Source organism: Elephantulus edwardii, unplaced genomic scaffold (assembly GCF_000299155.1).
Source record: "Elephantulus edwardii isolate Elephantulus edwardi_28Jun2011 unplaced genomic scaffold, EleEdw1.0 scaffold00117, whole genome shotgun sequence".
Classification (NCBI taxonomy): Eukaryota; Metazoa; Chordata; class Mammalia; order Macroscelidea; family Macroscelididae; genus Elephantulus; species Elephantulus edwardii.
The window spans coordinates 2139480-2163547 of NW_006399867.1; the positions used below are offsets into that span (position 1 = coordinate 2139480).

A 24068-nucleotide genomic window follows, 5' to 3' on the forward strand; every position below is an offset into this window, starting at 1 on the left:
CCCCCGGCTAGACGCACCACTTCAGAGAGTCACTTATCCCTTGCAGCTTTTTTCCTTATCATGAACTTCCAGTCTTACTTGTCGTTACCCTGATACCTTCTCAATACAGAGTATCTTTTGAGATTGTTAATGCTGCTTGATTAGCTTTCTTCTGCTTGGTCACAGTTCCCTGGAGAGGGAACGGAGGGGAGGTGCTGCAGGGTTGGTAGGGCCAGGTCTGAGGAGCTAGTGGTCCTGTGAATAGCATTGTTTGCGTGCCACAGCGTTTCCGCGTGTTGGTTCTGAAGCATTAGCCAGGGGAGTGCCATCACGGGGTTGATCTTGTGTTTGGGAGGTGACCTTGACGAGTTCTGATACTGTCTTTCCTGGACACCTTGTTTGGTTTGGATCGTTCAGAGTGGCCTCACCTTGCTCTCCCCACACCCTCTCCCCTTCTCTTTGCTGTTTGATTTGATTGCCTCGGTCATGTTATCTCTACTTACTCAGTCATCCTCTCAAGCACATCTCGTTCCTCTGCCCTTGATCACCTGAGTAAGCCTTTCTCATTGAGTCCTCTCTCTGCCCTTCAAATCCATCTTTGACTTTTTAAAAAATTATTATTATTATTTTACTGTGTAGCGTCAAATTAGATCTGGCTGGTATAGGAAAAAATTGTCCCTCCTTCTCCAGCAGAGCATCTGGTGGATTCAAACTGCTCACCTCTGGAATTACAGTGTAGCTTTTTGCCACTAGGCCACCAGAGCTTGCCATTGATTTGACTTTATATATATATATATTTTAAAAGCCCATCTTTTTGAAAAGTTCTAGGTCCTGAATAACCAGGAGCTCTTTGCAAGTATTGGGCAAAGGCAGATAAGAACATGTACAGCATAATTTCCAGTTCTCTGTCTCCTCTGCCTTCTGGAAAGCACACTGGCTGAGAGTCAGGGGCCCCTCGCTTACTTCCTGTAGGACTTTGGTCAAGCCCTGAATCTTCTTGGACTTAGAATCCCCACCTATGAAATGGTAGCTCCACACATGATGTGTGAGGTACCTTCTAGCTCTGAGATTCTGTGACAGTCAGTACTTGTAGTAGATTTTCTATGCTCCAACCAAGGTTTTTGTTTCCAGCCTCAAGGAAGTTAAGGCTGGAGAAGCCGTTGTTGCTGGGTGGCGGAGCAGAAGTGAGGCTAGTGGTCAGCAGTTCTGTGCGGTCCACCAGGCTGCGCTCTGGTACCTCTGTCACCTCACTGGACCCCATGACTAAGCTCTGAGCCTCTGAGCCTCCATTGCCTCATCTTGAAAAGGGGCCTGCAGATTAGAGGCCTGCAGTCCTTCTCACCGTGCAGATTATGAGGATTAAATGAGATGTGGCGTATGAAAGTGTTAGCCTAGCCACACCAGAGTGCTGACGTCATGGCAGTTTCCTGGGGTTCTCTGGAAGAGGAATGACTTCAACTTACAAAAAAAATGTGTGTACTCATTTTCAGAAATGCAAGCAATGAAAGAAACAATAAATCCCCCAGGGGGTGGGGTGGGGTGGGATGGGAATCCTCGCAATCTAAGAAATAAGTAGTGTGGACATTTGGTGTCCCTGACTCGGGACACCTCTCCATGTCCTCGACTCGGGACACCTCTCCGTGTCCTCTCACACATGAGGCAGAGGTTGGATGGGCATAGATGACTACAGTTGAAAACAAAATGGATGCGATCTCATTTTATTTGCATTTAACTAGAAACAAAGTGAAACCAGAGGAGTTGCTGAGCTTGAGACAGTAGTAACTTCACCGAGTAAGATAAATACGTAAGAGACCATTGGCTCAAGTCCCAAGGTTCAGAAGAAATATTAAGGGGTTTATTAGTTGATTATTCAGTGAGGGGCCAGCGGGCTGTCAGTCACGCTCCCATCTGAGAGATGTTGGTATCGGCTGACCTGTTCTGAGAGGTGCAGGGATCAGCATTCCTGACTTCTCCCATCGCCCTCCTCCCACCTCCCGAGTGGGTTGTTTTTGTTATTTTCATTTTGTTAAAGCTTATAATAATGACCTTCCTCTCCTGGACCTTAACCCTCCCACTTGTTTGGTCCCTGCTCTGCACTTACTCCTCCCTCACGCCCAGCACCTGCCCTCCCGCGTCCACTTCTGCATTCCAGAGTTCATGATTGGGGTTCCCAGCCGGCCTCTTGATCGCACCCTCATTCTGGCCTTCCCGCCAGGGACACAAGGGCTCTGGAGATTAGGAGAAGTTCCCTGAGAGTGCCAGCACAAAGGCTCACAGCACAAAGGGATTTGGAACCGAAACCCAGGTCACTAAGTGTTTGCTGGTAAACAGTTTGCTGGTAAACTCTATCGCCCTGCATGACAAGACTCTAAACCAATGCTGTATTCAATTTCAGATTATTGAGTTTACCTATCTTAGCCTGCTGACAGATGTAGTGTTCACATTTCCAGCTGTCTTCTCAGTCTTGTAATATAACTGTTTGGATTAAGTCCACTTCAGACCTGCAGATTGTGGGTTGCTGATGGGCCTTTTCACGACTCTTTTGAACCTTGGGTTTCTGTTCCATCTTCCCCCTTCTCCTTGTTTATTTGTTGAAGGTAAAACTCTGGTGTTTGCTGTGGCTGTCCCCTCCCATAATTTCTTGAGCCTCTACTCCCTGAACTCTTGTATAGACCTTGCATTTGACACTGGAACGCTTGCATTTGAAGTGGGCCCATGTGTTGGCCTGCATGGCAGGAAAGAGAAAAAAGTGGGGATGTGAGGGGTGCCTTTGTTTCCCAAGTGAGGCTCCTGGAGGATGAAGACTGTCCTTCCTGTTTTTGGGTCCTGTCTACAATGTCTAATACGAGGTACCATGCATGGACAGTTGGAGCGTTAATTATCAGTAGATTAAACAGGGAGAAAAGGTGGCTATTGTGAGGCAGGAGAGTTCTCAGGCAAGAACAGGGAGTCTGGAAAATGATAGGGGCCGGGGTGAGGAAGGGAACAATCCACTAGAACAGAGAGAACCCGATGGAGCCGAGTTAGCGCTGGGAGGACTGCTGGGGCCTGGCTGGTCCGGGAAGCCCAGGGCCTGGTGCCCTCATTGCATCCCTGGAATGCTGCTTTAAGGATCAAGTGACCGAATCGGCCTCAGGTGGCTCCGGGGAGCAGCTCTAGCATGACCTCAGAGCCACCGCAGGAGCTCGGCCGGGAAGGGCCTTGTCTCCAGGCTGATTTCGGGGTGACTCAGGCTGGAATTAAGAAACAGGATTTGTAGGTAAAGGCACATGTGTGTTGGTAACTTGCCGAGCTTCGTGCAGAATGCCATTGGGTTCCCACCTTGTATCCAAGTGATGCTCATGCAGGGAACCCCTCTGTCTGGGGTTGGAGGGCTCATGGAGGACTCCCCCTTTCACTCCTTACCTTCCTCATTCCAGAGAAGTTGAGAATCAGAAGTAGACGCAGGGGGGGAGGGGGGAGGGGTTTGTGCGGGGAGAAGGGTGCAGCAATGACTGAATGGAATCCCAAAATCTCTGTAGATGTTCATTGAAATGAAAAATAAACAACCTAAATTTAAAAAAAAAAAAGAAGTAGACGCAGTAAAAAGTATAAGCAGCAGCTGTATCTTGGGCAAAACAGTAGAAGTGAAAGTGGATTGGACATTCCTGGAATGAAAAGAAGCTTCGAGAGCTTCTTACCCTGCAAGATCATGGGATTTCCACATGCTCTCTGTGAAGGCCTGTGAGGGGCCTTGGGGTGAGGGAGGCTGCCTGCACCCGGTGACGTAATGCCTTGTTCTCTGAGCCCCCGTGGAGACCCCTAGACCATTGGCCCCCTACTTCATCACTTCATGTTCTGAGGGAGGCCTGAGGCCCCATGCTTGCTTTATGAAACCAGCAGGAAGGAAGAGAGAGGAAGGGTGAATCTTTGCAGCCAGCTTCAAGTTTATGATTTTAAAAAGAGAAATCTATGGTGTGGGGGTGGGGTGCTGTGTAGGGTGGGGTGGTGCGAAGGCCAGCTCTGCATGCAGGCGATGGCTCGTGGGCAAGGCATTGCCCCTGCGTCTCGCCTCGGCACATGGCATGATGGGTGGCGTGGTGGGGGGAACCGTCCACACTGCCCAGTGGTAACTGTGCTGCCACTGACTTCCTGTCTCCCCCTCCTTAGAGCTGGAGCACAGCCGGCATCGGAGAAACGCTTGCGGACGACCTGCCCACCTTCAGCCTCACGCCACTCGAGTACATCAGCAATGTAAGAGCCAAGCCGCGTGTCTCTCTGTGGTGGTCACTACATCCAAGTGCCTGTCCCTTAATTCTGACTCTGTCAGGTAAACTATTCCTCGCTCGCTCCGTGCTGTGGCCAGACCTTGGTGTGAGGACCCTCTGTCCCCACTCCCGGGTGGACTCTCACAACGTGCAGCAGAGCCACGTGGCTGATTTGGAACCCAGCACAATACTGCCTGCTCCCACCATCTCTCCTAACCGGAGGGGTGACCAGTACCCAAGGGCACGAAAGCCTGAGTGCCCTATAAAGTTCCGGCATGAGGAGAAAGGTGACCAGATTCTTGATGGCCTTTTGTGAGAACAATGTGTATGCAATTTTGAATTCACCAGGGTTATGTGAGCACCCATTGTGGCCAGGGGGGCCCACTGAGTGCTTTTGTGTGTGTTTGTTGTTATTGTCAGTTGTCAGTGAGTTCCTTCTGGCTCACAGTAACTTCGAGTGGGGAGCAGAGCTGCTCCGTAGCACATAAGAAATGTGAGAATTGGAAGAGCTTAGTCTTAGCATTAAATGGACCAGATAAACTTTGCAGGCGGCAGAGTACTTGGGATCCTTTCCTTCATCCTTAGGTACCCCCAGAGGTTTGGTTGTGCTTTTGTAAAGGCACAGGAATGTGGTGTACTGGGTTGAGTGCTCGGCTGCTAACGGAAAAGTTGGTGGTTCAAACCCACCAGCACATCAAGGGAGAAAGATAAGGCCGGATGCTCCTGTAGAAATTGGCAGTCTGGGAAGTCCCATGTTGTATACTGATGAGTAGGAACCGATCCATAGCTGACCATCCAGTGGGTTTTCATAGCTGTTAATTCGTGGGAGGAGATTGCCCATCTTTCTCCCTCTGAGAAGCTGGAAGTCCAGGGGACCAGTCATATTCTGCCCTGCATGGTCGCTGTGAGTCGGACATGACTTGGTGGCGATGTGTTTTATGAAGGTAGGTGATCTGACTGTCCCAATGTCTGCATGTGGCCTTTCTTTCCACTCCTTCTGGTGCTTTAGCTCAGTTGTTCTGAGTGGACAGAGTGCCTGTTACAGGAGTAGCGTGCCCCAAACCACACGCGCCTGGACTGTAGAGAGGTCTGGGATCTTTGAGGTGATTGTGAGGTCGGCTACCTGTACCTTAGGCTTTCCCCTCAGGTCCTAGCCATTTCTAAGGTATGACTGGCTTGTAGGAGACTGGAAGGGAGTTAAGTGCTAGAAAGAGAATCCTAGGGGAGATTTAAAAGTAAAGGTGGCAAAAGTAAAGGAAGAGTGTGGCCATCCCAGGGGCAGGTGGAGAGGGCCCTGTGCCCTAGTTAGTAGACCAGCAACAAGGCCAGTGTGGGAGTCACTTTCCTTGCTACTGTTCGGGCAGCACTCAGCATCACTCGGCATCTTCTTCTGATGAGGTTGTTATTGTTAACATGTGGGCTAGCTTTTGACAGCCAATAACCTTCCTCCTCCCACCCCCTGCTTTTCAGTGTTTATTTTATTTACCATACATTCCACAGATATAAAGACGTGACTATCGACTTTTCTTGTTTTTAAATGATTTTGTGTGGGTCTTTAACTGATGTTTGCCTGTCTGTCTGTGTGTATATGTCTATCTGTATCTATATCTTTATCTCTGTCTCTATCATCTATATCTATATCTATATATGAATATATAGTTCTGTTTGTGTGACTTTTAAAAACATTTTACATTGGTTTGCATACAAAGTTTGTATACATTATGTTTCACACTATCCTTCATTCACTTGTGTTTCATGCAGTCATTCTTATTCAGTATGTTTTATAAAATCAATCACCATTGGACTGTGCCCACCATTACCCTGTCTTTCCAGATCTTTGCTGGATCTTTCCCATTTCCTTTACTTTCCCTTTCCTCCACCCACCAAATTGTGTGAGAACAGTACACAGATACACACGTGTGATGGAAATAAGCATCACCCTCCATATTGATTTTCAACATAAATACAGATCAGACTCCTGAGAGAAACCTAGAGCCCCGGAGTCCATCAAAATGTCACAGCAACCCACAACCTAAGACCTGGCTACATGAAGTGTGAGGTACGAGATGAGTGTGTACTTATGTGTCATTTTGGTTTGTTGAGGAATACCCTCACCCACACAGATCCGTGTGAGAATGAAATGTGAGGAAACACTGTGAAAAAACATTTATGCATTGATGAATGGGACTTTCCAAAGATTAAATCCCTGTGTACTTGAAAAACTTTTCCAACAAAGTAAGAAGAAAACCTACTGGCTGGGAAAAAACATTTGGCAAACCATCTCATGAGACAAGGGTCTCATATCAAAAGTTGACAGAATCCTACAGGGCTTCCACAAGAAAAAGACTGATAACACGATTACAAAATGGGCAAAAGACATGGAAAAAATTCTCAGAGAGGAAGATATTCAAATGGCTAACAGACAGATGAAGAAATTGCTCAAAATCACTGGTGATAAGAGTGATGCAAATCAAAACCACGAGATACCATCTCACTCCAGTAGCAGTGGCAAAGTTTAACAGCATAGTAGGTAATAAATGTTGGAGAAGATATGGCGAGATAGGAACTTTTATACATGTTGGTCAGATTGAAAAATGGTACAACCACTCTGGAAGGCAGTTTGGCACGTCTTCAAAAAGCTGAACATAGAAATTCCATGTGACCCAGCTATTCCACTGCTTGGAATATACCTCAAGAGAATGAAAACTGAGACACAAATGGAGACTTGTACACTAATGTTCATAGCAGCATTATACACCATCACAAGAACATGAAAACAGCCCAGTTGTCCAACCACAATTGAATACATTGGGAAATTATGGTATGCATGATGGAATACTACACAGCATGCAGGAGCCGTGATTTAATAAATTACTTCCTAACCTGGGAAGGACTTTAGAGCATTATGCTAAGTGAACTAACTCAGTCCCACAAGGACAAATATTGTATAAGACCATTATTGTAGAATGAGTATGAGGATCCAAGATGGGAGGGAAAGAGCTGAGGAAGGGTGGGTGGGGGGTGATGGTGGTGGTGGTTAATCATAGGATCGCACAATTTGATGGGTGGAGGGTGTGTGTGAAAGAAATGGGAAGGATCCGGTGTGCAGAATAATGTTTATGAACTTAGTAAATAAACCAATGACGGGGAGGGGGGAAAGAAAGCCCTTTGTGCGGGGTATAATAATGATAATTGTTTATCAAAGTAAAACTGAGTCCATGGGTTTAGTTGAGAGGTTATGGTTGCCAGTGAAAGGTGTAAAAATACAAGGAATACAGACGCATAAGGTCTCAGTGTCCTTGTATGTGTTCAGAAGTGATTGCTAAATGGAATTGAAATGGAAGAATTGCCGTCCTAGAAATTACCATGTATCTCTTCCGGCATCCAGGAGGGAAAATGATTAACGTGTTACTCTCTTTGAGCAAATGTAGAGTGGTTGTTAGTGGTTAGTGGTGAGATAGATTGTAGGCTATTTCTGAAAAATCAGTTATTAATGGCCTCTGTTCACATGGATTAACAGAGGAAGGACAGTCAGGGATAGGAGGGTGTGGAATGTATGACAAATTAAACAGCTGCTTGATTGGTCAGGAGATCAGAAGAACCAGATGCCTGTTACATTACAGAACACCTTCACCAAAGAGGCCATCGAAGAATTCTTAGGATAATATTGTTGTTATATGCCGTCGAGTCACTTGTGACTCATTGCAACCCTGTGTACAATAGCCCTAAACTCTGCTCTGTCCTGTGCCAGTCACACTGTCTCCAATACACCCATGCCGATTACCCCAGTCACTGAATCAATCCACCTCATAGAGGGTCTTCCCCTCCTGCACTGGTCCCTCCACCCTCCCAAGCATGATGTCCCTCTCCAAGGACCAGTCCCTCCTTACAACATGTCCAAAGTATGTTAGACGGAGCCTCAGAATCCTTGCCTCCAAGGAGCTGCCTGGTTTAACCCTTTCCAGGATGAATCTGTTTGTTTTCCTAGCAGTTCATGGTACCCTCAATACTCTTCTCCAGCACCATAGCTCAAAGGCATCAATTCTCCTATCCTCCTTAGTCATTGTCCAACTCTCTGATGCATAACAAGTGATAGCAAAGACCATGGCCTGTATCAGACGCACCTTAGTCTCCAGAAAGACACCATTGCTCTTCAGTACTTTGGAGAGGTCCCTAACAGCAGACTATCCCATCACAATACGTCTTTTAATTTCCTGGCTGCTGGTGCCGAGAGTATTGACTCTGGTGCCAAACAAACTAAAGCTGTGAACAATCTCAATCTCTTCACCATCCATGCTGATGCTGCCAATTGGTCCAGTGGTGAGAATCTTTGTCTTCTTGACACTGAGCCTCAATCCATATTGAAGATTGCAGTCCTTGACCCTCTGCAGCAAGTGCATCAGGTCCTCCTCAGTTTCAGCAAGCAGGGTTGTGTCATCTGCATAACGCAGATTGTTGATGAATCTTCCAACAATCCTGACACCACACTTCTCCTTATAGAGCCCAGCCTCTTGGATAATCTTTTCTGAATACAAGTTGAAAAGGTATGGAGATAGGATACATCCCTGGCGTACACCCTTCCCAATTTTGAACCATGTGGTGTTACCCTGCACTGTTCTGACGACTGCCTCTTGGTCTAACTATAGGTTTTTGCATTAGCACAATCAAGTGTTCTGGGATTCCCATTCTTCTCAGAGTCAGCCACAGTTTGTTATGATCCACACAGTCGAACGTCTTTGCATAATCAACGAAACACAGATAGAAGATCAAAACGGGGGAAATGCAGAAAAGAATTTCAAATCCTCATTGGTGCTGGTCTGTCTGAAACCTTGGAGGCTGGATGAACTTCTGAAAGTATGGTCCTGAGATCACCTTTAAACCTTAAGCCAAAAATATCTCCTCAAGGTTTATGAAAACCAAACAGTACTTTCACATAATTAGTAAAGAACTATCTCCCCTGAATCCTGTGCTCTTGCAAACAAGAGCTGTCAGGGAGCAGACAACAGCACCATAAGGGATCAAAACGATACTTAGAGGACAAGAAGTTTGTGTTAGTGAGGGAGGAACAATGCAGAAAAGGAGCAGGAAGATGTTTGTACAACTCAAAGAATGTCATCAGTGTGCAGAAGTTGTTGAATTGGTGTATACTCTCAAAAACAGCAACAAAAATGAACTATGTAAATAAAAGACGCCTGGAGAACGAGGTTCTACTCCAGCACACCTGGGGTCATCAGGAGTCGGAATCCACTGCCTGCCTCGTGTGAGTGAAAGCTTTTACCGAATAAAGGAATAAAAGCAGAATGCAGTAACTTCTTTTACCGCCTGTCTACCTCTGGGAGCAAAAGCTAGTGGTTTTTGGTTTTTTTTGTTGTTGTTGTTTACAGAGATTTATTTGTTGTTTTGCTCTGTACTGGAAACATAAATAAAGTTTTCTACATTATTTTCAACCAGGGCTTGAGGTGTAGTTTCTTTTGTGTTTGTAGTAGTTTGTCCATCCAGGGTTTATCTCCTAATCATGGGGAAAAAAAGAGCATGGTTTGGCCCTTTTCAGCAAGGAAAATTTTTAAGGTGAGGCAGAACAATTGGGTCTAAAAAAAGTTGTAAATGAGATCCAAATTCTTACGGTGCCAGGAGTGTCTTTTTCAGGCTCACAAAAGCAGTCAGTCCCCCACCACTGAACTCCATTCTGTCAGGGGGCTCAATGAAGGCTAACCAATCTTATGCATGTGTAGGCAGCAGTCCCATGGACTGGCACTTGTAAACAGCTAACGCCAAGCCCATGAGATTCCCAATGAGATAAACCAAACCCTGAAGAAACTTCTGGCTTGAACTTTCCAGCATCTTGAAAGTAGCTGAAATGGCCATAAGTGCCTGAATAGGTCACCAGGCCATCATACACACTATCATAGTAGGAAAGATGGAGATGGTATTGCCAGCCATGTACATGATGAAGAGATTCATGGGAATTTGTTTAAGGGGACCCAAGGCGATATCTCAGCAGTGCTTCTCTACTAGGATCCGGTCTGTCTCTTGTACGCTAGTATCAGGCACTTGTTTGTCCAAGTAACCCACTGGGTATAGCGAGTCTCCCTGGCCACTTCCCCTGTCACTTTGGCCCCTGCTGCCTCCTCCGGGTCCGCTCAACTCAATGGCCCACTTGAAGCGCCGGCCTCTGTTGGCCACCAGGCCTCCTTGGGCCGTCATGACAATCGCCGCCTCCAAAGTTGCCAAGCTTTCTTCTCAAGAGGGGCTCATTCGACTACAGGTGCCCCCAACCGCTTGGTCTCAGTTACTAACGCTAATGGGTTTTTTAATCACCAGGTTGGACCACAAGAATGTTTGACTGTGGCCGAACTATCTTCAGCATGTGAAAAGGGGATCTAGTCCCCTGTGGTCTTTTGGGCTGGGTCAGTCTTGTGGTGCATGTTGCCTTGTGGGCTCCACACTTGTTATGAGGGGTTTGGCAGTGGCAGAAGAAAGTGAGGAAGAGAGCGTCAAGGCCCAGGAAGAACCGCACAGTAAGAAAGCAAGGGGACAGGTACTTCATTGCAAGTGGTCGTTGTGTGCCATCCAGTCAGAACAGACTCTTGCTGACCCACCAGTGGGTTTTCAGAGGCAGTAAATCTCATGGGAGGCAATTGCCCATCCTTCTCCCAACGGAGCAGCTGGTGGATTCAAACCGCATACCTTTGCATTGCCAGTGCGATTCCTTACCCCTGAGCTACCGGAGCTCCCTGTGATATTGATGGCTAATATATCACTTAACTGCCTGGCACTGTTGTAGAACTGTACAAAAGGTGATCTTTCAAACAACTCTGTATATTAGACAAGAGAACAAAGGCATGGGGAGTTGGAAACATTCTTCTCTGGAATGTTCTGAAGTAGAATAGTTAGATGTGTCTTAAAGCTTCTAAGTCACAGATGGATGGAGCATGTTAGGAGCAAAAGCTCACAGTCTCCTATTCTTCTTCAAGCTGGAGGATGTTGGATGCACTTGCCACTCTGCTCCCTGATCACATGGCTGTCATGGTGAGGATAGTATTGGAGGTCCAGCCTTCAAGTTGATGCTTTTTTGTTGGATCCTCGCCAGAAAGCTGAGCTGGGACCAGCCTTGCTGGGTATTCTCAGCACACTCACTGTGCACTTTCTCCCGGTTCAGCTCATTCATGCCAGAGGCTTGGGCACGGCCTGACCCTGTGCTCACAAGGCAGGCACGTTGTGAGGGGCCATGGGATCCTGGTTACCCAGTCCAGGGGACTGACCACCAGAGAACTGTGAATATATAGAGGGATAGACATTTCCTCTACTGAAAAACAAAGCTGCTGGTTGACTTATGTGTTAAACTAATGTATGTCAGTTGTCACTGCTTAGCATTTTCCAGTAAAAACAGAACCTTGTCCGTTGACATATATACGAGCCTGTCTTTAAGAAAGTGTCAACATTTTCAGCTTCTGAAAAGAGAGGAAGAGGCAAAATTGGTAGACGCCTTTTGTTCTTATAGGGTGATGGTGACTTACAGCGGTTAGCCGCAGTGACCGTGGCCCTGGCCCTGGCCGTGCTTCAGCCTCTGTAAGCTCCTTGCTGCTTTTTCAAGACCCCTGTGTCTCAGTCCGCCACCCGCTCTGAGCTTGTTGTTCTATGCTGGCTAGTGTGTTGTGTGGTGCTGGCAGCTGTGGCAATGAAATTCCAAATCCCAGCACGGTCAGTCAGGGTGGAAAGGTTTCCACGGAGCTTCTGGTTAAGATAGACAGAAACCAGCCCCAGATGAGAACCCTGTGGTCACAAGAGAGCGCTGTCGGATGAGAGCATCGGAAGGCCCCCACCTAGGAGAGAGGCGCTTGAAACAGACAGGGGCTTCAGCAGGGGACTCAAACATGACAGCAGGTTTTCTGTTCCATATTTTTGTTTTATACTGGTTTATGTACAAACTTACATATAAAGTTTGTATACATTGTTTTTCACATTGGATCTTTCCTCTTTCCTTTACCCACCCCTCCTGCCACCCATCAAATTGTGTGACCCTTTGATTAAGGACCCCCGCTCCTTGGATCCTCACAGTCATTCCACGATAATGGTCTTATACAGTATTTGTCTTTATGGGACTGAGTTAGTTCACTCAGCACAATGCTCTCCACACCCTCCCGTGTTAGGTAGTAATTTACAAAATCACTGCTCCCATGTGCTACATAGGATTCTGTTGTGTGGATGTACCTTGATTTTTCAATTCATTTCATTGTGGTCACGCATCTGGGCTGTTTCCAGGTTCTTGTGATGGTGAATAATGTATGGCAGCAGTTTTGAAGATGGGGCTGGACCAGGCTCCTTGTGCTGCACCGGGACTGGCCATGCGTCAGAGTCAGCTTGGTGACAACAGCAGTGACATCCGGCCACTAATGCCTGCTACTACTCAGCGGGGTGTGAGGCTGTGGAGAAGGCCTTCTCCTGGTAGTGACTCTGAATTGATATCAGCTCTAATTCGGGACAGATGGATTGGAATGACTGTCCCAAAGAAAAGCAATAAGAGATACAGACATCACTTTTTAGCGTCTGTTGCTGTCACTTGAAAAACAAGCCTTATTTTAAATTGAAACATATACTTAAAGACAAAAAGCAATTATAAATTATAATCAAAATAGGTGTGTAAAACATACATGTGATGTAAAAATCACTGCTGACTGACAGGAGCATAGGGAACTTATTAATTGAAAGGTTCTACTCACCTTCTGAGATTCCCAGCACCCAATAAGGTTTTCTAGAGTTTGTATTATGGAAACAGTAACACTTTCCTCCCAGATTAATTAATAAAATTATTTTTTAAAATATTTTATGCTGGTTTGTTTACAAAGTTTGTATACATTGTGTTTCACACGTTCTTCATTCACATTATGTTTCATACAATCGCTCCTTCTCATTGTGTTTTGTGTGTTTTTTTCCTCATTGTGTTTTATAAAATGAATCACCTTTGGTCTATGCCCACCATTACACTGTCTTTTAAGGTCCCCACTGGATCTTTCCCATCTCATTTGCCCCCTTCCTCTATCCATCAAACCGTGCAATTCTGTGGTTTCACCTCTACCCACCCTCCCTCCTCCACTCCCAACCCTTTTCCCCTTGGTTCCATACCTATTTTACTAGTTATCCTTCTGTTTTTACAATTTTGATCTTATACGGTATCTGTTCTTATAAGACTGAGTTAGTTCACTCAGCATAATGCTCTCCAGTCTCTCCGAAGTTATCCAGCATTTTTCAAAAATCATTGTTTCTGAGTGCTGTATAGTATTCCACTGTGTGAATGTATTCACAATTTCTCAATCTAAAACCAAAATCCCTTCCCTCCCCTGCCTGAATCACCTAGAAGAGAGAGGACAGACTAGATCCCGGTTGAGAAAGCAGGATTATGATTCTGCTTAGCCTTACGGCTTTTGCCATTGACATCTCATAACTTTTATCTACATGGTGCTTTGCATTTTGCAAGTTTATTTGGTATTTATTGCATCATTTGAAACAGAGTTTACCAAATAAGTTCTAAGAATGATGAGAATGTTAATGAGAAGGATGGATCTATACATGCAAACTACCATTGATTCCCACCTACCCCCGCCCCTGCATTTGTTGACATAGTCGGTATTACCATACACTGGGAAGATGAGGAAATGCTCTTTGGTCTTGCCCCTGGGCTCACAATTTTGCGTTTCAACCATTTGCCGTCACATGATGAGCTGCGTGAAGTGTAACTGTCTGTGTGTGCCAATGTCAGGCTGAAAGTACTTTCTTCTGTTTCAGATTGGACAGTACATTATGTCGCTCCCCTTGAATCTTGAGCCCTTTGTGACTCAGGAGGACTCTGCCTTGGAATTGGCTCTGCATGCTGGAAAGCTCCCGTTTCCTCCTGAGCAAGGTAGTTGTGTTGTGTGAGCTTGGATTTAGCACTTCACCCCTCACTGTGTGTGTGTGTGCGCACACGCGTGCGGACACACACACGTACACACCACACACACACACACACACACACTTCTTGTTGTGTACCATCGAGTTGGAACCGACCCAAAGCTGACCCTCCAGCAGGTTTTCAGAGGCAGTTAATGAACTGCATCGGAGGAGAGATTGCCCATCCTTCTAGCATGGAGCATCTGGTGGATTCAAACCATGCACCTTTGCTTTGGCAGCACAGTTCCTTACTGCTAAACCACCAGATAACTCTAATAACTGTCAAATCCTAAAACAAAGACAAAGAACAGTTGAGGCTTCCCTAGTGCACCCTCTGAGGAGCTTCTGCAGGACACGGTTCTGACAGCGTTGCAAATGAAAATGAGAACATTCCATTTTATAGCCTACCAAATTGACGGTGTATGTGTGAGCCTGTGAAGCTTGTGACTCAACTGAACTTTGACAGCCATGGAGGGAACCTTATTACACTGCTTGAGAAACCGTGCAGCCAAAGCTAGAGCCACATATGCACATATGTTTTCATAAATGGGACCATCACACGTCATAGATGCTTCTCTTATGAGGAAAAAAGAAAATAGTGTTTGAGGTCTGGGCTTGGAGAGCCCTCCCCATGTGGATCTGGCAGATACCCCATCATCCCTGCCCTTCCTCAGCATGTAAAGCAAAGGGGTTTGTTCCCAGTGCTGTGCACTAGCTCGTCCTCACACGCACCCTGGCCTGCAGTGGCTTCACACGCACCCTGGCCTGCAGTGGTTCACACGCACCCTGGCCTGCAGTGGTTCACACGCACCCTGGCCTGCAGTGGTTCACTTTCTCCTTTGGCCTGAGAAGGCATTAAGGGTGGTGCTCACCCATCCCCAGCTCCCAGAGCTGTACCAGGCACAGCAGGTCCTGGCATCCACCGGAAGTTGGTCTCGGGCCCTTGCTGCTTCTGTGATTTGGACAAGTGTCTGTCCTGTTGCCTCCCCTTTAGCCTAGGGTGTCTCTTCAGTCCCTTGCTCGTCTTAGCCCATGTTTATGACATCCACTTGCATTTCTGTCTAACAGCTCTCAGGTCTAAGTGCTTATGCTCTGATCCATTCTATCCAGCCTTCCTGGTGTGCTACCGTCTAATCCCCTTCAGCAGGAATGAGGCTTCTTCCTTAAACCGGCCTCCATAGCAGTAGTAACTAAAACAGCATGGTACTGGTACAATGACAGGCACATAGACCAATGGAACAGACTTGAGAACCCAGAAATAGACCCAGCTGTCTATGGTTAATTGATATTTGACAAGGAAATAAAAACTATCAAAGGGGAAATGACAACCTCTGCAACAAATGGTGCTGGCAAAACTGGACTTCCACCTGCAGAAAGCTTAAACGGGATCCCCATCTCATACCATATACAAAAATCAACTCAAGGTGGATCAGAGACTTAGGAGTAAAGCTCCAAACCATAACATTCATAAGAGACAAACTGGGATCAAGCTTAGAAGCGCTAGTCCAAGGTGCAAAGAGACTGCCAGATACAACCAGAAAGGCACAATCTGAAGAGTATAAAATTGATGCATGGGACCTTCTAAAGATTAAATCCATGTGTGCATCAAAAACTTTTTCAATTTCTTATTTTGTGATGAGTCTGTTCTATATTCTACCATAGTCAGTTGGTTTAAGTTGCTGTAAATCTGTTTCTTCTAGGTTTTCAATGTTGAGTACCATTGAGTCTGGCTGACCCTCCAGCAGTTTTCATAATTGCATAAGAGATTTCCCATCTTTCTCCTACCGAGCAGTTGGTGAATTTGAACTGTGTGCCTTCAGGATTGGAGTACAACTTCTTACCACTAGACCACCAGAAAACATACACAGGAACTAAAATTTGACCTTTAGTCTATCCTATCTGAATTTAAACACCATCTCAGGAACAGGTTTAAGGCCTTGGACACTAACGCATGAAGACCAGATGAGCTGTGGGAAGATATCAAGAATATCATACACAAAGAATGTGAAATATCATTACAAAGACGAGAAAGAAGAATAGACTAAGATGATGTCAGGAGAGACTCCAGATATTACACTAGAGCACTGAGAAGCCAAAGCAAAGGGTAGAAATCAAGAAGATAAGGAGCTGAACAGATTTCAAAGGGCAGCTCAGAAAGACAAAGTATTATAATGAAATGTGTAAGGATAGAATCAGAAAATCAAAAGGGCTGAACTTGCTTGACATTTCTTAAGCTGAAGAAACTGAAGAACAAATTCAAGCCTCTAGGTGCAGTACTTAAGGATGCCATGGGTAGAATATTGAGTGATCCAGGAAGCAACAAAAGAAGATGGAAGGAGTACACAGAGTCACTGTACCAGGAAGAATTGGCTGACACAGAAGAATTTCATGAAACAACATATGATCAAGAGGCAATGGTGATGAAGGAGGAAGTGCAGCCTGCTCTGCAGGACTTGGCAAAAAACAAGGCCCCAAGAATTGATGAAATACCAACTGACGTATTTCAACAAACTTGGATGACCATGTTGACTTGGAACGTGCTCATCAAGTTGTGCCAAGAAATCTGGAGGACAACTGCCTGCCTGCTGACTGGAAGAGATCCATATTTATTCCCATTCCACAAAAAGGTGATCCAGCAGAGTGTGAAAATTACCAAAGAGTAATTTGCAAACAAACAAAAAATCAGTGACACCTAACAGCAACATACACAAAACTTAACATAGCATGCTTTTAAAAACAACCAGGGGGAAAAAAACAAAACAAAAAACAACCAGGGAGAGGGTGGAGGTGGTTGGCCAAAAATTTATGACATGCATGCTATTTATGTAAAAATAGGTTCCTAGTATTTTCTTCAGGGGGCTCTGATGGCCTAGTGATAAAGAGCTGATCTGCCAACCTGAAGGCACATGGTTCAAATCTACCAGTTGCTCTGTGGGAGAAAGATGAGTGAGTCTCCTCTTTTGTGATTTATAGTCTCTGAAAACCCACTTGGAGGGTGAGCTGTGAGTTGGTTCCCACTCAATGGTGCATAAAAACAACGAGTATTATTTTGCTGATCTACTAAATGTGTTCTTTCTCACTGCTTCATCTGTACTGTTATTTAATATTAATTTTTTTCCTTTTTTTATTATTTTTTGTGTGTGTCCTGTCAAATCAGATTTGACAGGTACAGGAGGAGATTGCCCCTCCTTCTCCAGCAGAGCCTCCGGTGGATTCGATCTGGATACCTCTGGGATTGCAGTGCAGCTTCTTGCCACTAGGCAGCACCACCAGAGCTCCCTTGGTTTTTTTAACATTTTTTAACATTCTGCTGTGCATATCTGCTCACAGGTGCCCTCCTTAGCCTGGAAGGCCAGGCGGTGCCCTCTGTTGCTGGGTGGCTGACCTGCCTCCCCTCTCAGCCTGACTGACTCCTCACTGGGGTCATGCATGCTCTCAGCCTTACTGGGAACCTCTGTGGCTGCCTGTCTGCTATGATTTGATCTCCACGTGGTTCTCAGACATCCCTGTGGTCTGGCGCTATCCTCCTAACGCTGGTGTCCGCTGTATCCTCCTTCAAAATTACAGTGCTGACGGCTGCCACATATCAAGCCCTCAGCACGCGTCAGGCCCTGTGCTGAAGGCTGCATGTGTGCACTCCACTTCACACCCTCAGCAGCCCTGCAGGGACCGGCTGTGGTCACCTCCACCCTGCGGACTCCAGGCCTTTGGGGACTCTTTGGTTCTTCAGCTTTCTGGTTGCTTCCTGTTCTGAATCCTCATTATGCTTTGTCACTAGCAGGTGACCTAAGATTCAGTTGTCCCCTCGCCTTCTAGATCTCCTGTCCCGGTGCTAAGCTCTCTGTCACGGGCCAGGCCACCCAGAGGGCTCAGCAAGAACTGTGTTGCTGGACTTCTCCCAGACAGGTTCTGTGTTTTTCTCGCGACCTCCTCCTTTGCTCTTCCAGGTGACGAGTTGCCCGAGCTGGACAACATGGCGGACAACTGGCTGGGCTCCATCGCCCGAGCCACGATGCAGACCTACTGTGACGTGATCCTCCAGATCCCCGAGCTGACCCCACATTCCACCAAGCAGCTGACCACTGACATCGGTAGGTTCCCTGGGTGGGGCCACACTTCCGTTGCCTCACTCAGCCCCTTCCCCAGGAAGCGGATCCCAATTCTTCAACCCCGTGTTTGTCAGAGTAGAGCACTGAGCAGTAGGGCTTCCATGGCTGAAGTAGAGCTCCAGACCTTCCTTCCACGGTGCCTCTGGGTGGACCTTGCAGCTGAATGCTTTAACAGGTAGTAGAAAGTGCAGCCAGGGTGTTCACTAGAGGCAAGGGTGGTGAAGCTTCACTTCATACTTTGTGCATGTTGTTGGAAAACGGCGTCATGCTTGGAAAGGTGGAGGGTCAGCAAAGGACAGGAAGACCCTCAATGAGGTGACTTGACACAGTGACTGCAGCAATGAGCTCAGGTGTGTCCGAGATGATGAGGATGGCACAGGGTAGGACAGGGTTCAGGTCTCTTGTTCTTAGGATTGCTACGAGTTGTATTCAACACAACGACAGCAGCAACCAGCCTGCTTCCTTGGAACAGTGCGTGCACGCACATGAGCAGCTGTGTATATGTGCATGTATACGCATGTGTGTTTTGCGTGTGTGTATTCTTGGGTGTGCGTATGGGTGCACATGTATCAGTGGGCCTGAGGAGCGATGCTGGGTAGGTAGCTTTGTCATTGTGGTTATGTGCCTTGGATCGCCTTCGACTCACAGTGACCCTGTGTACAATGGCTCTGAACCCTGCTCTGTCCTGAGCCAACAGCATGTTCTCTGACACACCTACCCTCATAACCCCAGTTATTGTGTCAGATCTCATACGGGGTCTGCCTCTTCTCTGCTGTCCCTCGACCCTTCCAAGCATGATGTCCTTCTCTGAGGACTGGTCTCTCCTGGCTGCATGCTCAAAGTATGTGAGATGGAGTCTCAGAATCCTTGTCTCCAGTATTTGGTTTTACCCTCTCCTAGACGGACCTGTTAGTTCTCTTGACAGTCCATGGTATGTTCAAAACTCTTCTCCAGCACCATAACTCAAAGGCATCAATTCTTCGTCTGTTATTCTTTGTCATTGTCAAGCTCTCTGATGCACAGCAAGTAACTGTGAAGACCATGGCCTGAATCAGATGCACCTTAGTCTCTAAACTGACATCATGGTTCTTCAGCACTCTGGAGGAGTCTCTGCCAGTACATTTATTTCCCTAATGCAGTTTGTCCTCTGATTTCCTGACTGCTGGTGCCAAGAATGTTGATTATGGAACCGAGCAAGCCGAAATTCTTAACAATCTCAATCTCTTTTCCATCTATCATGATGTTCTCAGTTGGCCCAGTGGTGAGAATCTTTGTTTTCTTGATGTTGAGCTCTAATCCATATTGCAGCCTACAGTGTTTGACCCTCTACAGCAGATGCTTCAGGTCCTCCTCAGCTTCAGCAAGTAATATTGTGTCATCTGCATAATGCAAGTTGTTGGTGAGTCTTCCTTTAATCCTGATGCCACATTCTTCCTCAGAAAGTACAGCCTCTCAAATGATCTGTTCTGCATAAAGATTGAAGAGGTACAGAGACAGGATACATCCCTGACACACCCCTTTTCTGATTTTGAACCATGTAGTGTTTCCTTGCTCTGTTCTGCCGATTGCCTCCTGGTCCAAGTATAAGTTTCACATGAGCAAATCAGGTGTTCTGGGATTCCCATTCTTCTCAAAGTTAGCCACCATTTGTTGTGATCCATGCAGTCAGATGCCTTTGCATAGTCAATGAAACATAGATACTTATTCTTCTAGTAATCTCTCCGCTTTCAGCCAAGATCCATCTGACATTGGCAGTGGTGTCACTGGTGCCATGGCCTCTTCTAAACTCAGCTTCTGTTTCTCGTAGTTTTCTGTCAATGTACTGTTCCAGTTGCTTTTGGATAATCTTCAGCAGGATTTTGCTTGCATGTGGTATATTAGTCATTGCCCTATAATTTCCACACTCCGTTGGATCACCTTTTTTTTTTTTTGAATGAGAATTTATTGGGATCTCTTCCTAGACCTAGGTGGCCAGGTAGTTACTTTCCATATTCTTGGCACAACCTGAAAAACACATCCAGGGCAGTGTGTTGAAATGTGTCAGTTGGTATTCCATCAATTCCCAAGGCCTTGTTTTTTGCCAATTCCTTCAGAGCAGCTTCATCACCGTTGCATCTTGAACATAAGTTTTTTCATGAAATACTTCCTTGTTGGCCAATTCTTTTTGATACAGTGACTCTTTATTCCTTCCATCTTCTTTTGATACTTCCTGGATCATTCATTCAGTATTCTGCCCATAGCGCCCTTAAGTATTGCAATGCAGTCCTTGAATTTGTTCTTCAGTTTCAGAAATGCTGAGAGAGTGCGACCCTTTTGATTTTCTAGCTCTTTAGACATTTTATTATAAACTTTGCTTTGTCTTTCTGAGCTGCCCTTTGAAATCTTTTGTTCAGCTCCTTAACATCTTGATTTCTTCCTTTTGCTTTGGCTTCTCAGTGCTCTAGTGCACTATTGAGAGTCTCTTCCAACATCCATATTGGTATTTTCTTTCTCCTTTGTCTTTGTAATGACCTTTTGCATTTTTCATGGAAAATATTCTTGATATCCTCCCACAGCTCACCAATTGAAATTCCTGAGCCAAGGCCAAGCTCACTAGCAGACTTGACTTTATGTGAAAAACCCTGTGAGTGCTGTCCACCTGCTGAGGGCACTGTGACACCCAGCACTAGGGGCGGAGGGCTTCTCTGTGTCCCCTCAACCACTGAGTCCCTTTCTTTGCTCCACATCCTCAGACTATCTGACCAATGTAATGGACGCCCTGGGCCTGCAGCCGTCCCGCCTGCTTCAGAACATTGTAACGCTCTTGAAGACCAAGCCTGAGGACTACAGACAGGCCGCCAGGGGCCTGCCCCGCAGACTCACTGCCGCTGTAGCCGCCATGCGGGGCCTGCCCTACTGACCAGCGCCTGCCCTACTGACCGGGGCCTGCCCTCCTGACCAGGGCTTGCCCTATTGATCAGGGCCTACCTTGCTGCCTCACCACCCTCGAAGCCACCATGTACGGCCTGCCCTACTGGCCCCTATTAACCTGCGTGCTTTCTGAACAGAGTCCCATGACAAGTTTGTGCACAAAACCTGCCAGGGGTTGTCCAGAACTTGTTTCCAAAAGACTTGATTTATTTGCATAATCTATAAAGGTTGTAATTTACAGGTATGTTGTTTATTAAGGAAGAATTTTTAGGTTTTTTTAAAAATAACTGATTTTAAGGATGATCTGATGTTGAAAAGGGATTGAATAAATTCTGTGGAATGCAGTGGGGCTGGCTTCTCCTCCCTTCCCTGAGAGTCCGAGCATCTGCCACGTGCCTGCAGGCATCTGAGTGGACACAGTGTCAGAGAAGACACTGGGGATGCTGAAGATGGACAGCTGGGTCCTTGTCAACGTCTGTGTAGCCTGCAGCCAATGGGGAAGGAGGGAAGGAACACATGAGGGAGGGAGAGAGAAGAAATAGGAGGTCAAGAAAAAAAGATGTTTTCTACTAGGAATACTGGGAGAGGGCTGGAGAGCTGGTCGGATGGACAGATGATACTGAGATCCGAGGTATGTGGCTGAGAGCCCTGGGGAGGACTCCTGCAGAGGGAACTGTTGTCGCTGTCAGTTCATCGGCAACTTGACAGCGACACCCTGATGGGAGTAAGCACGACGGAGATACACCACTCCAGGAGAGGATCAGAGAGTCAGTCCAGCTTGATTTTATTGGGATAAGCACTGCACTTATATACACAGGAAGACTAGATAGGGTGGGCTTACAGACGTGGGACATGCTGATTGGTTAGGAGAACCCCAGCCACGTGTGGACCACTTCCAGATCAACAGATGGGGCAGCTGTCTTCCCAGGTGGTGAGCTTTCTCAAGCTGGTACAGCCAAACACAGGGGAACTTTACCCCATATTAAAGGCCATTGGGAGGCTTGCACTTATCTGGAGCTTAGGGGATCTGTCCTGGCCAGAGACCCTTCCTATCCCACAACAAACTATGGGGCCCTGGAACACTCAGGGTTCGAGGCCAGCCTGGATACCAAGGGCAGGGCCCCAGGATCCTAGTAGGAAATGGGCCAGTCAGGCAGGGCTGTGGGTGTGTGTGACATTGTGAGAGATTTTTCCTACTTAAGAACTGAGAGGATGCAAACTTCATGTTAATTTTTACTAGTAATGAGTGGACTCATTAACATTGCATTTGTCTACCAGTTAGAAAAACTTGATCTGAATGACTTAAGCAAACATGAATTTTTTTCAGTAATAAGAAGCCAGATGCTGAAATCGGGGCAGCCAGTAGTGGTCTTCCTCTGGCTGATGCCCCGCATGGGGAGGCAGCTCCTGGTCACATTCATGAGAGGAAGAAGGAGGGCGGTCATGCCTGTCCCCTCTGTCAGGAAGCAGAGGCTTCCCAGGGTCCCGTCAGACTTGATCCTGAGCCTCCTGGACATGGCTTGATTACAGACTTCCTCCTGAGACGAGGGAGGCTGGGAGTTTGGGGAACCTGGACGCATGGGCATTTGGGGCAGATGGTTCTTTGCCATAAAGCGTTGTTGTGTAGGGCTCACGTTGTCCCAGGCCTGTGCCCACTAGGACTTCCATGTCGTGACAACCAGGATTGTGTCTAGAAATGACATCTGGCTGAGAAATATTCAAGCCTTACTTCCCGGCTCAGCTCCTGGCCACTCTGAACATGGCAGATCTGGTCAGTTGGGACTCAGGCGGCTGGCACCAGTCTATTGCAAACCAGTTGCTGGAGAGTTGACTCATGGCACCCAGATATCAGAATAGAACTATGATCCAGAGTGTTCAGTGGCTATAAACTTTGGGCAGGACATCACCAATCCTTTCTTCTGAGGCACCACTGAGTGGACTTGAACATTCCTCAGTCTGGCAACTGAGCGCTCCTCCCAGGCACTCCAGAGCCTGTCCCAGGGGCCGTGTCCCAGGGTCTGCACCAAGCTTTGCGTCAGCCTGCACAGTCTTCCTTGGACCTCACGATGACTCTGAAAGCAGGAGATGATAACCTCATTTTGTGAACACAGAAACAGCCTGGGGACTGTGGAGTCCCCTCCTGGCTGTCACACAGTCTCCTGGACTGGCACGAAGGTCTCAGCAGGGACACCTGATCCCTGGTGCCAGCCTGCTGGTGCCAGCCTGTGGCCTTTCCAGAACCAGCACCACCAGGCTCTCCAGGCTTATGTCCGCTGATCTGTTGTCGAAGGGGCTTTCACATATTCCGTCCTTACAGTCTTGGTGCCAGTTCAGCTATCCCTGAGGCAGCGTCAACTGGGAGCCTGAACCAAGACAAATATTTGATGTCTCACGTGGTGGATCGTAGGCTCCCCCTGGCATGGGTCACACCTGGCTCTTGCCTTAAAGGAGAAAGTGCTGGAAGCCTACAAAGTGACACGAACACCACTGTGTCCATGACCAGGAGAGGGAGGCTCTGGACTGAGCCAGGCTTTGTCACCTCTTAGCTGTGTAACTTTGTGGGAGTCACCACCCCTCATGGAGCCCCACTTTGTAACCTGAAAAGGATAGAGCCTATTTCATAGTTTTTTTTTCTGAAGGGATACTGAGATACAGCAGGGCAGCCGGAGGCCCATTTAAACAACAAGTGATAATTTCTTACTCTTCTAGCCTTCTGGGCACTTTTATGGGACATTACTTTTTTATTTTAAAAATTAACTTTTTAGGTAAGCTCTGGTGGCCTAGTGGCAAGAAGCTGTACTGCAGTCACAGAGGTATGCAGTTCAAATCCACCAGATGCTCTGCTGGAGAAGGAGGGACAATCTCCTCCTGTGCCAGTCAGATCCAATTTGATGGT

The 24068-nt window shown here is 46.8% G+C and overlaps 1 protein-coding gene and 1 pseudogene across 1 annotated transcript in view; one reads left to right on the forward strand and one right to left on the reverse strand.

Annotated features, from left to right (window-relative positions):
• Nucleotides 1-21161, forward strand: part of COG7 (component of oligomeric golgi complex 7) — a 124088-nt gene extending 102927 nt beyond the window's left edge. Inside the window, exons 14-17 of the mRNA XM_006892690.1 lie at nt 4129-4212; nt 14010-14124; nt 18101-18244; nt 20995-21161. Coding sequence (XP_006892752.1) covers nt 4129-4212; nt 14010-14124; nt 18101-18244; nt 20995-21161 — 510 coding nt within the window. The remainder of the gene's footprint in view (nt 1-4128; nt 4213-14009; nt 14125-18100; nt 18245-20994) is intronic.
• On the reverse strand, nt 9846-10430 carry LOC102877162 (annotated as a pseudogene).
• Nucleotides 21162-24068: the final 2907 nt, after the last annotated feature.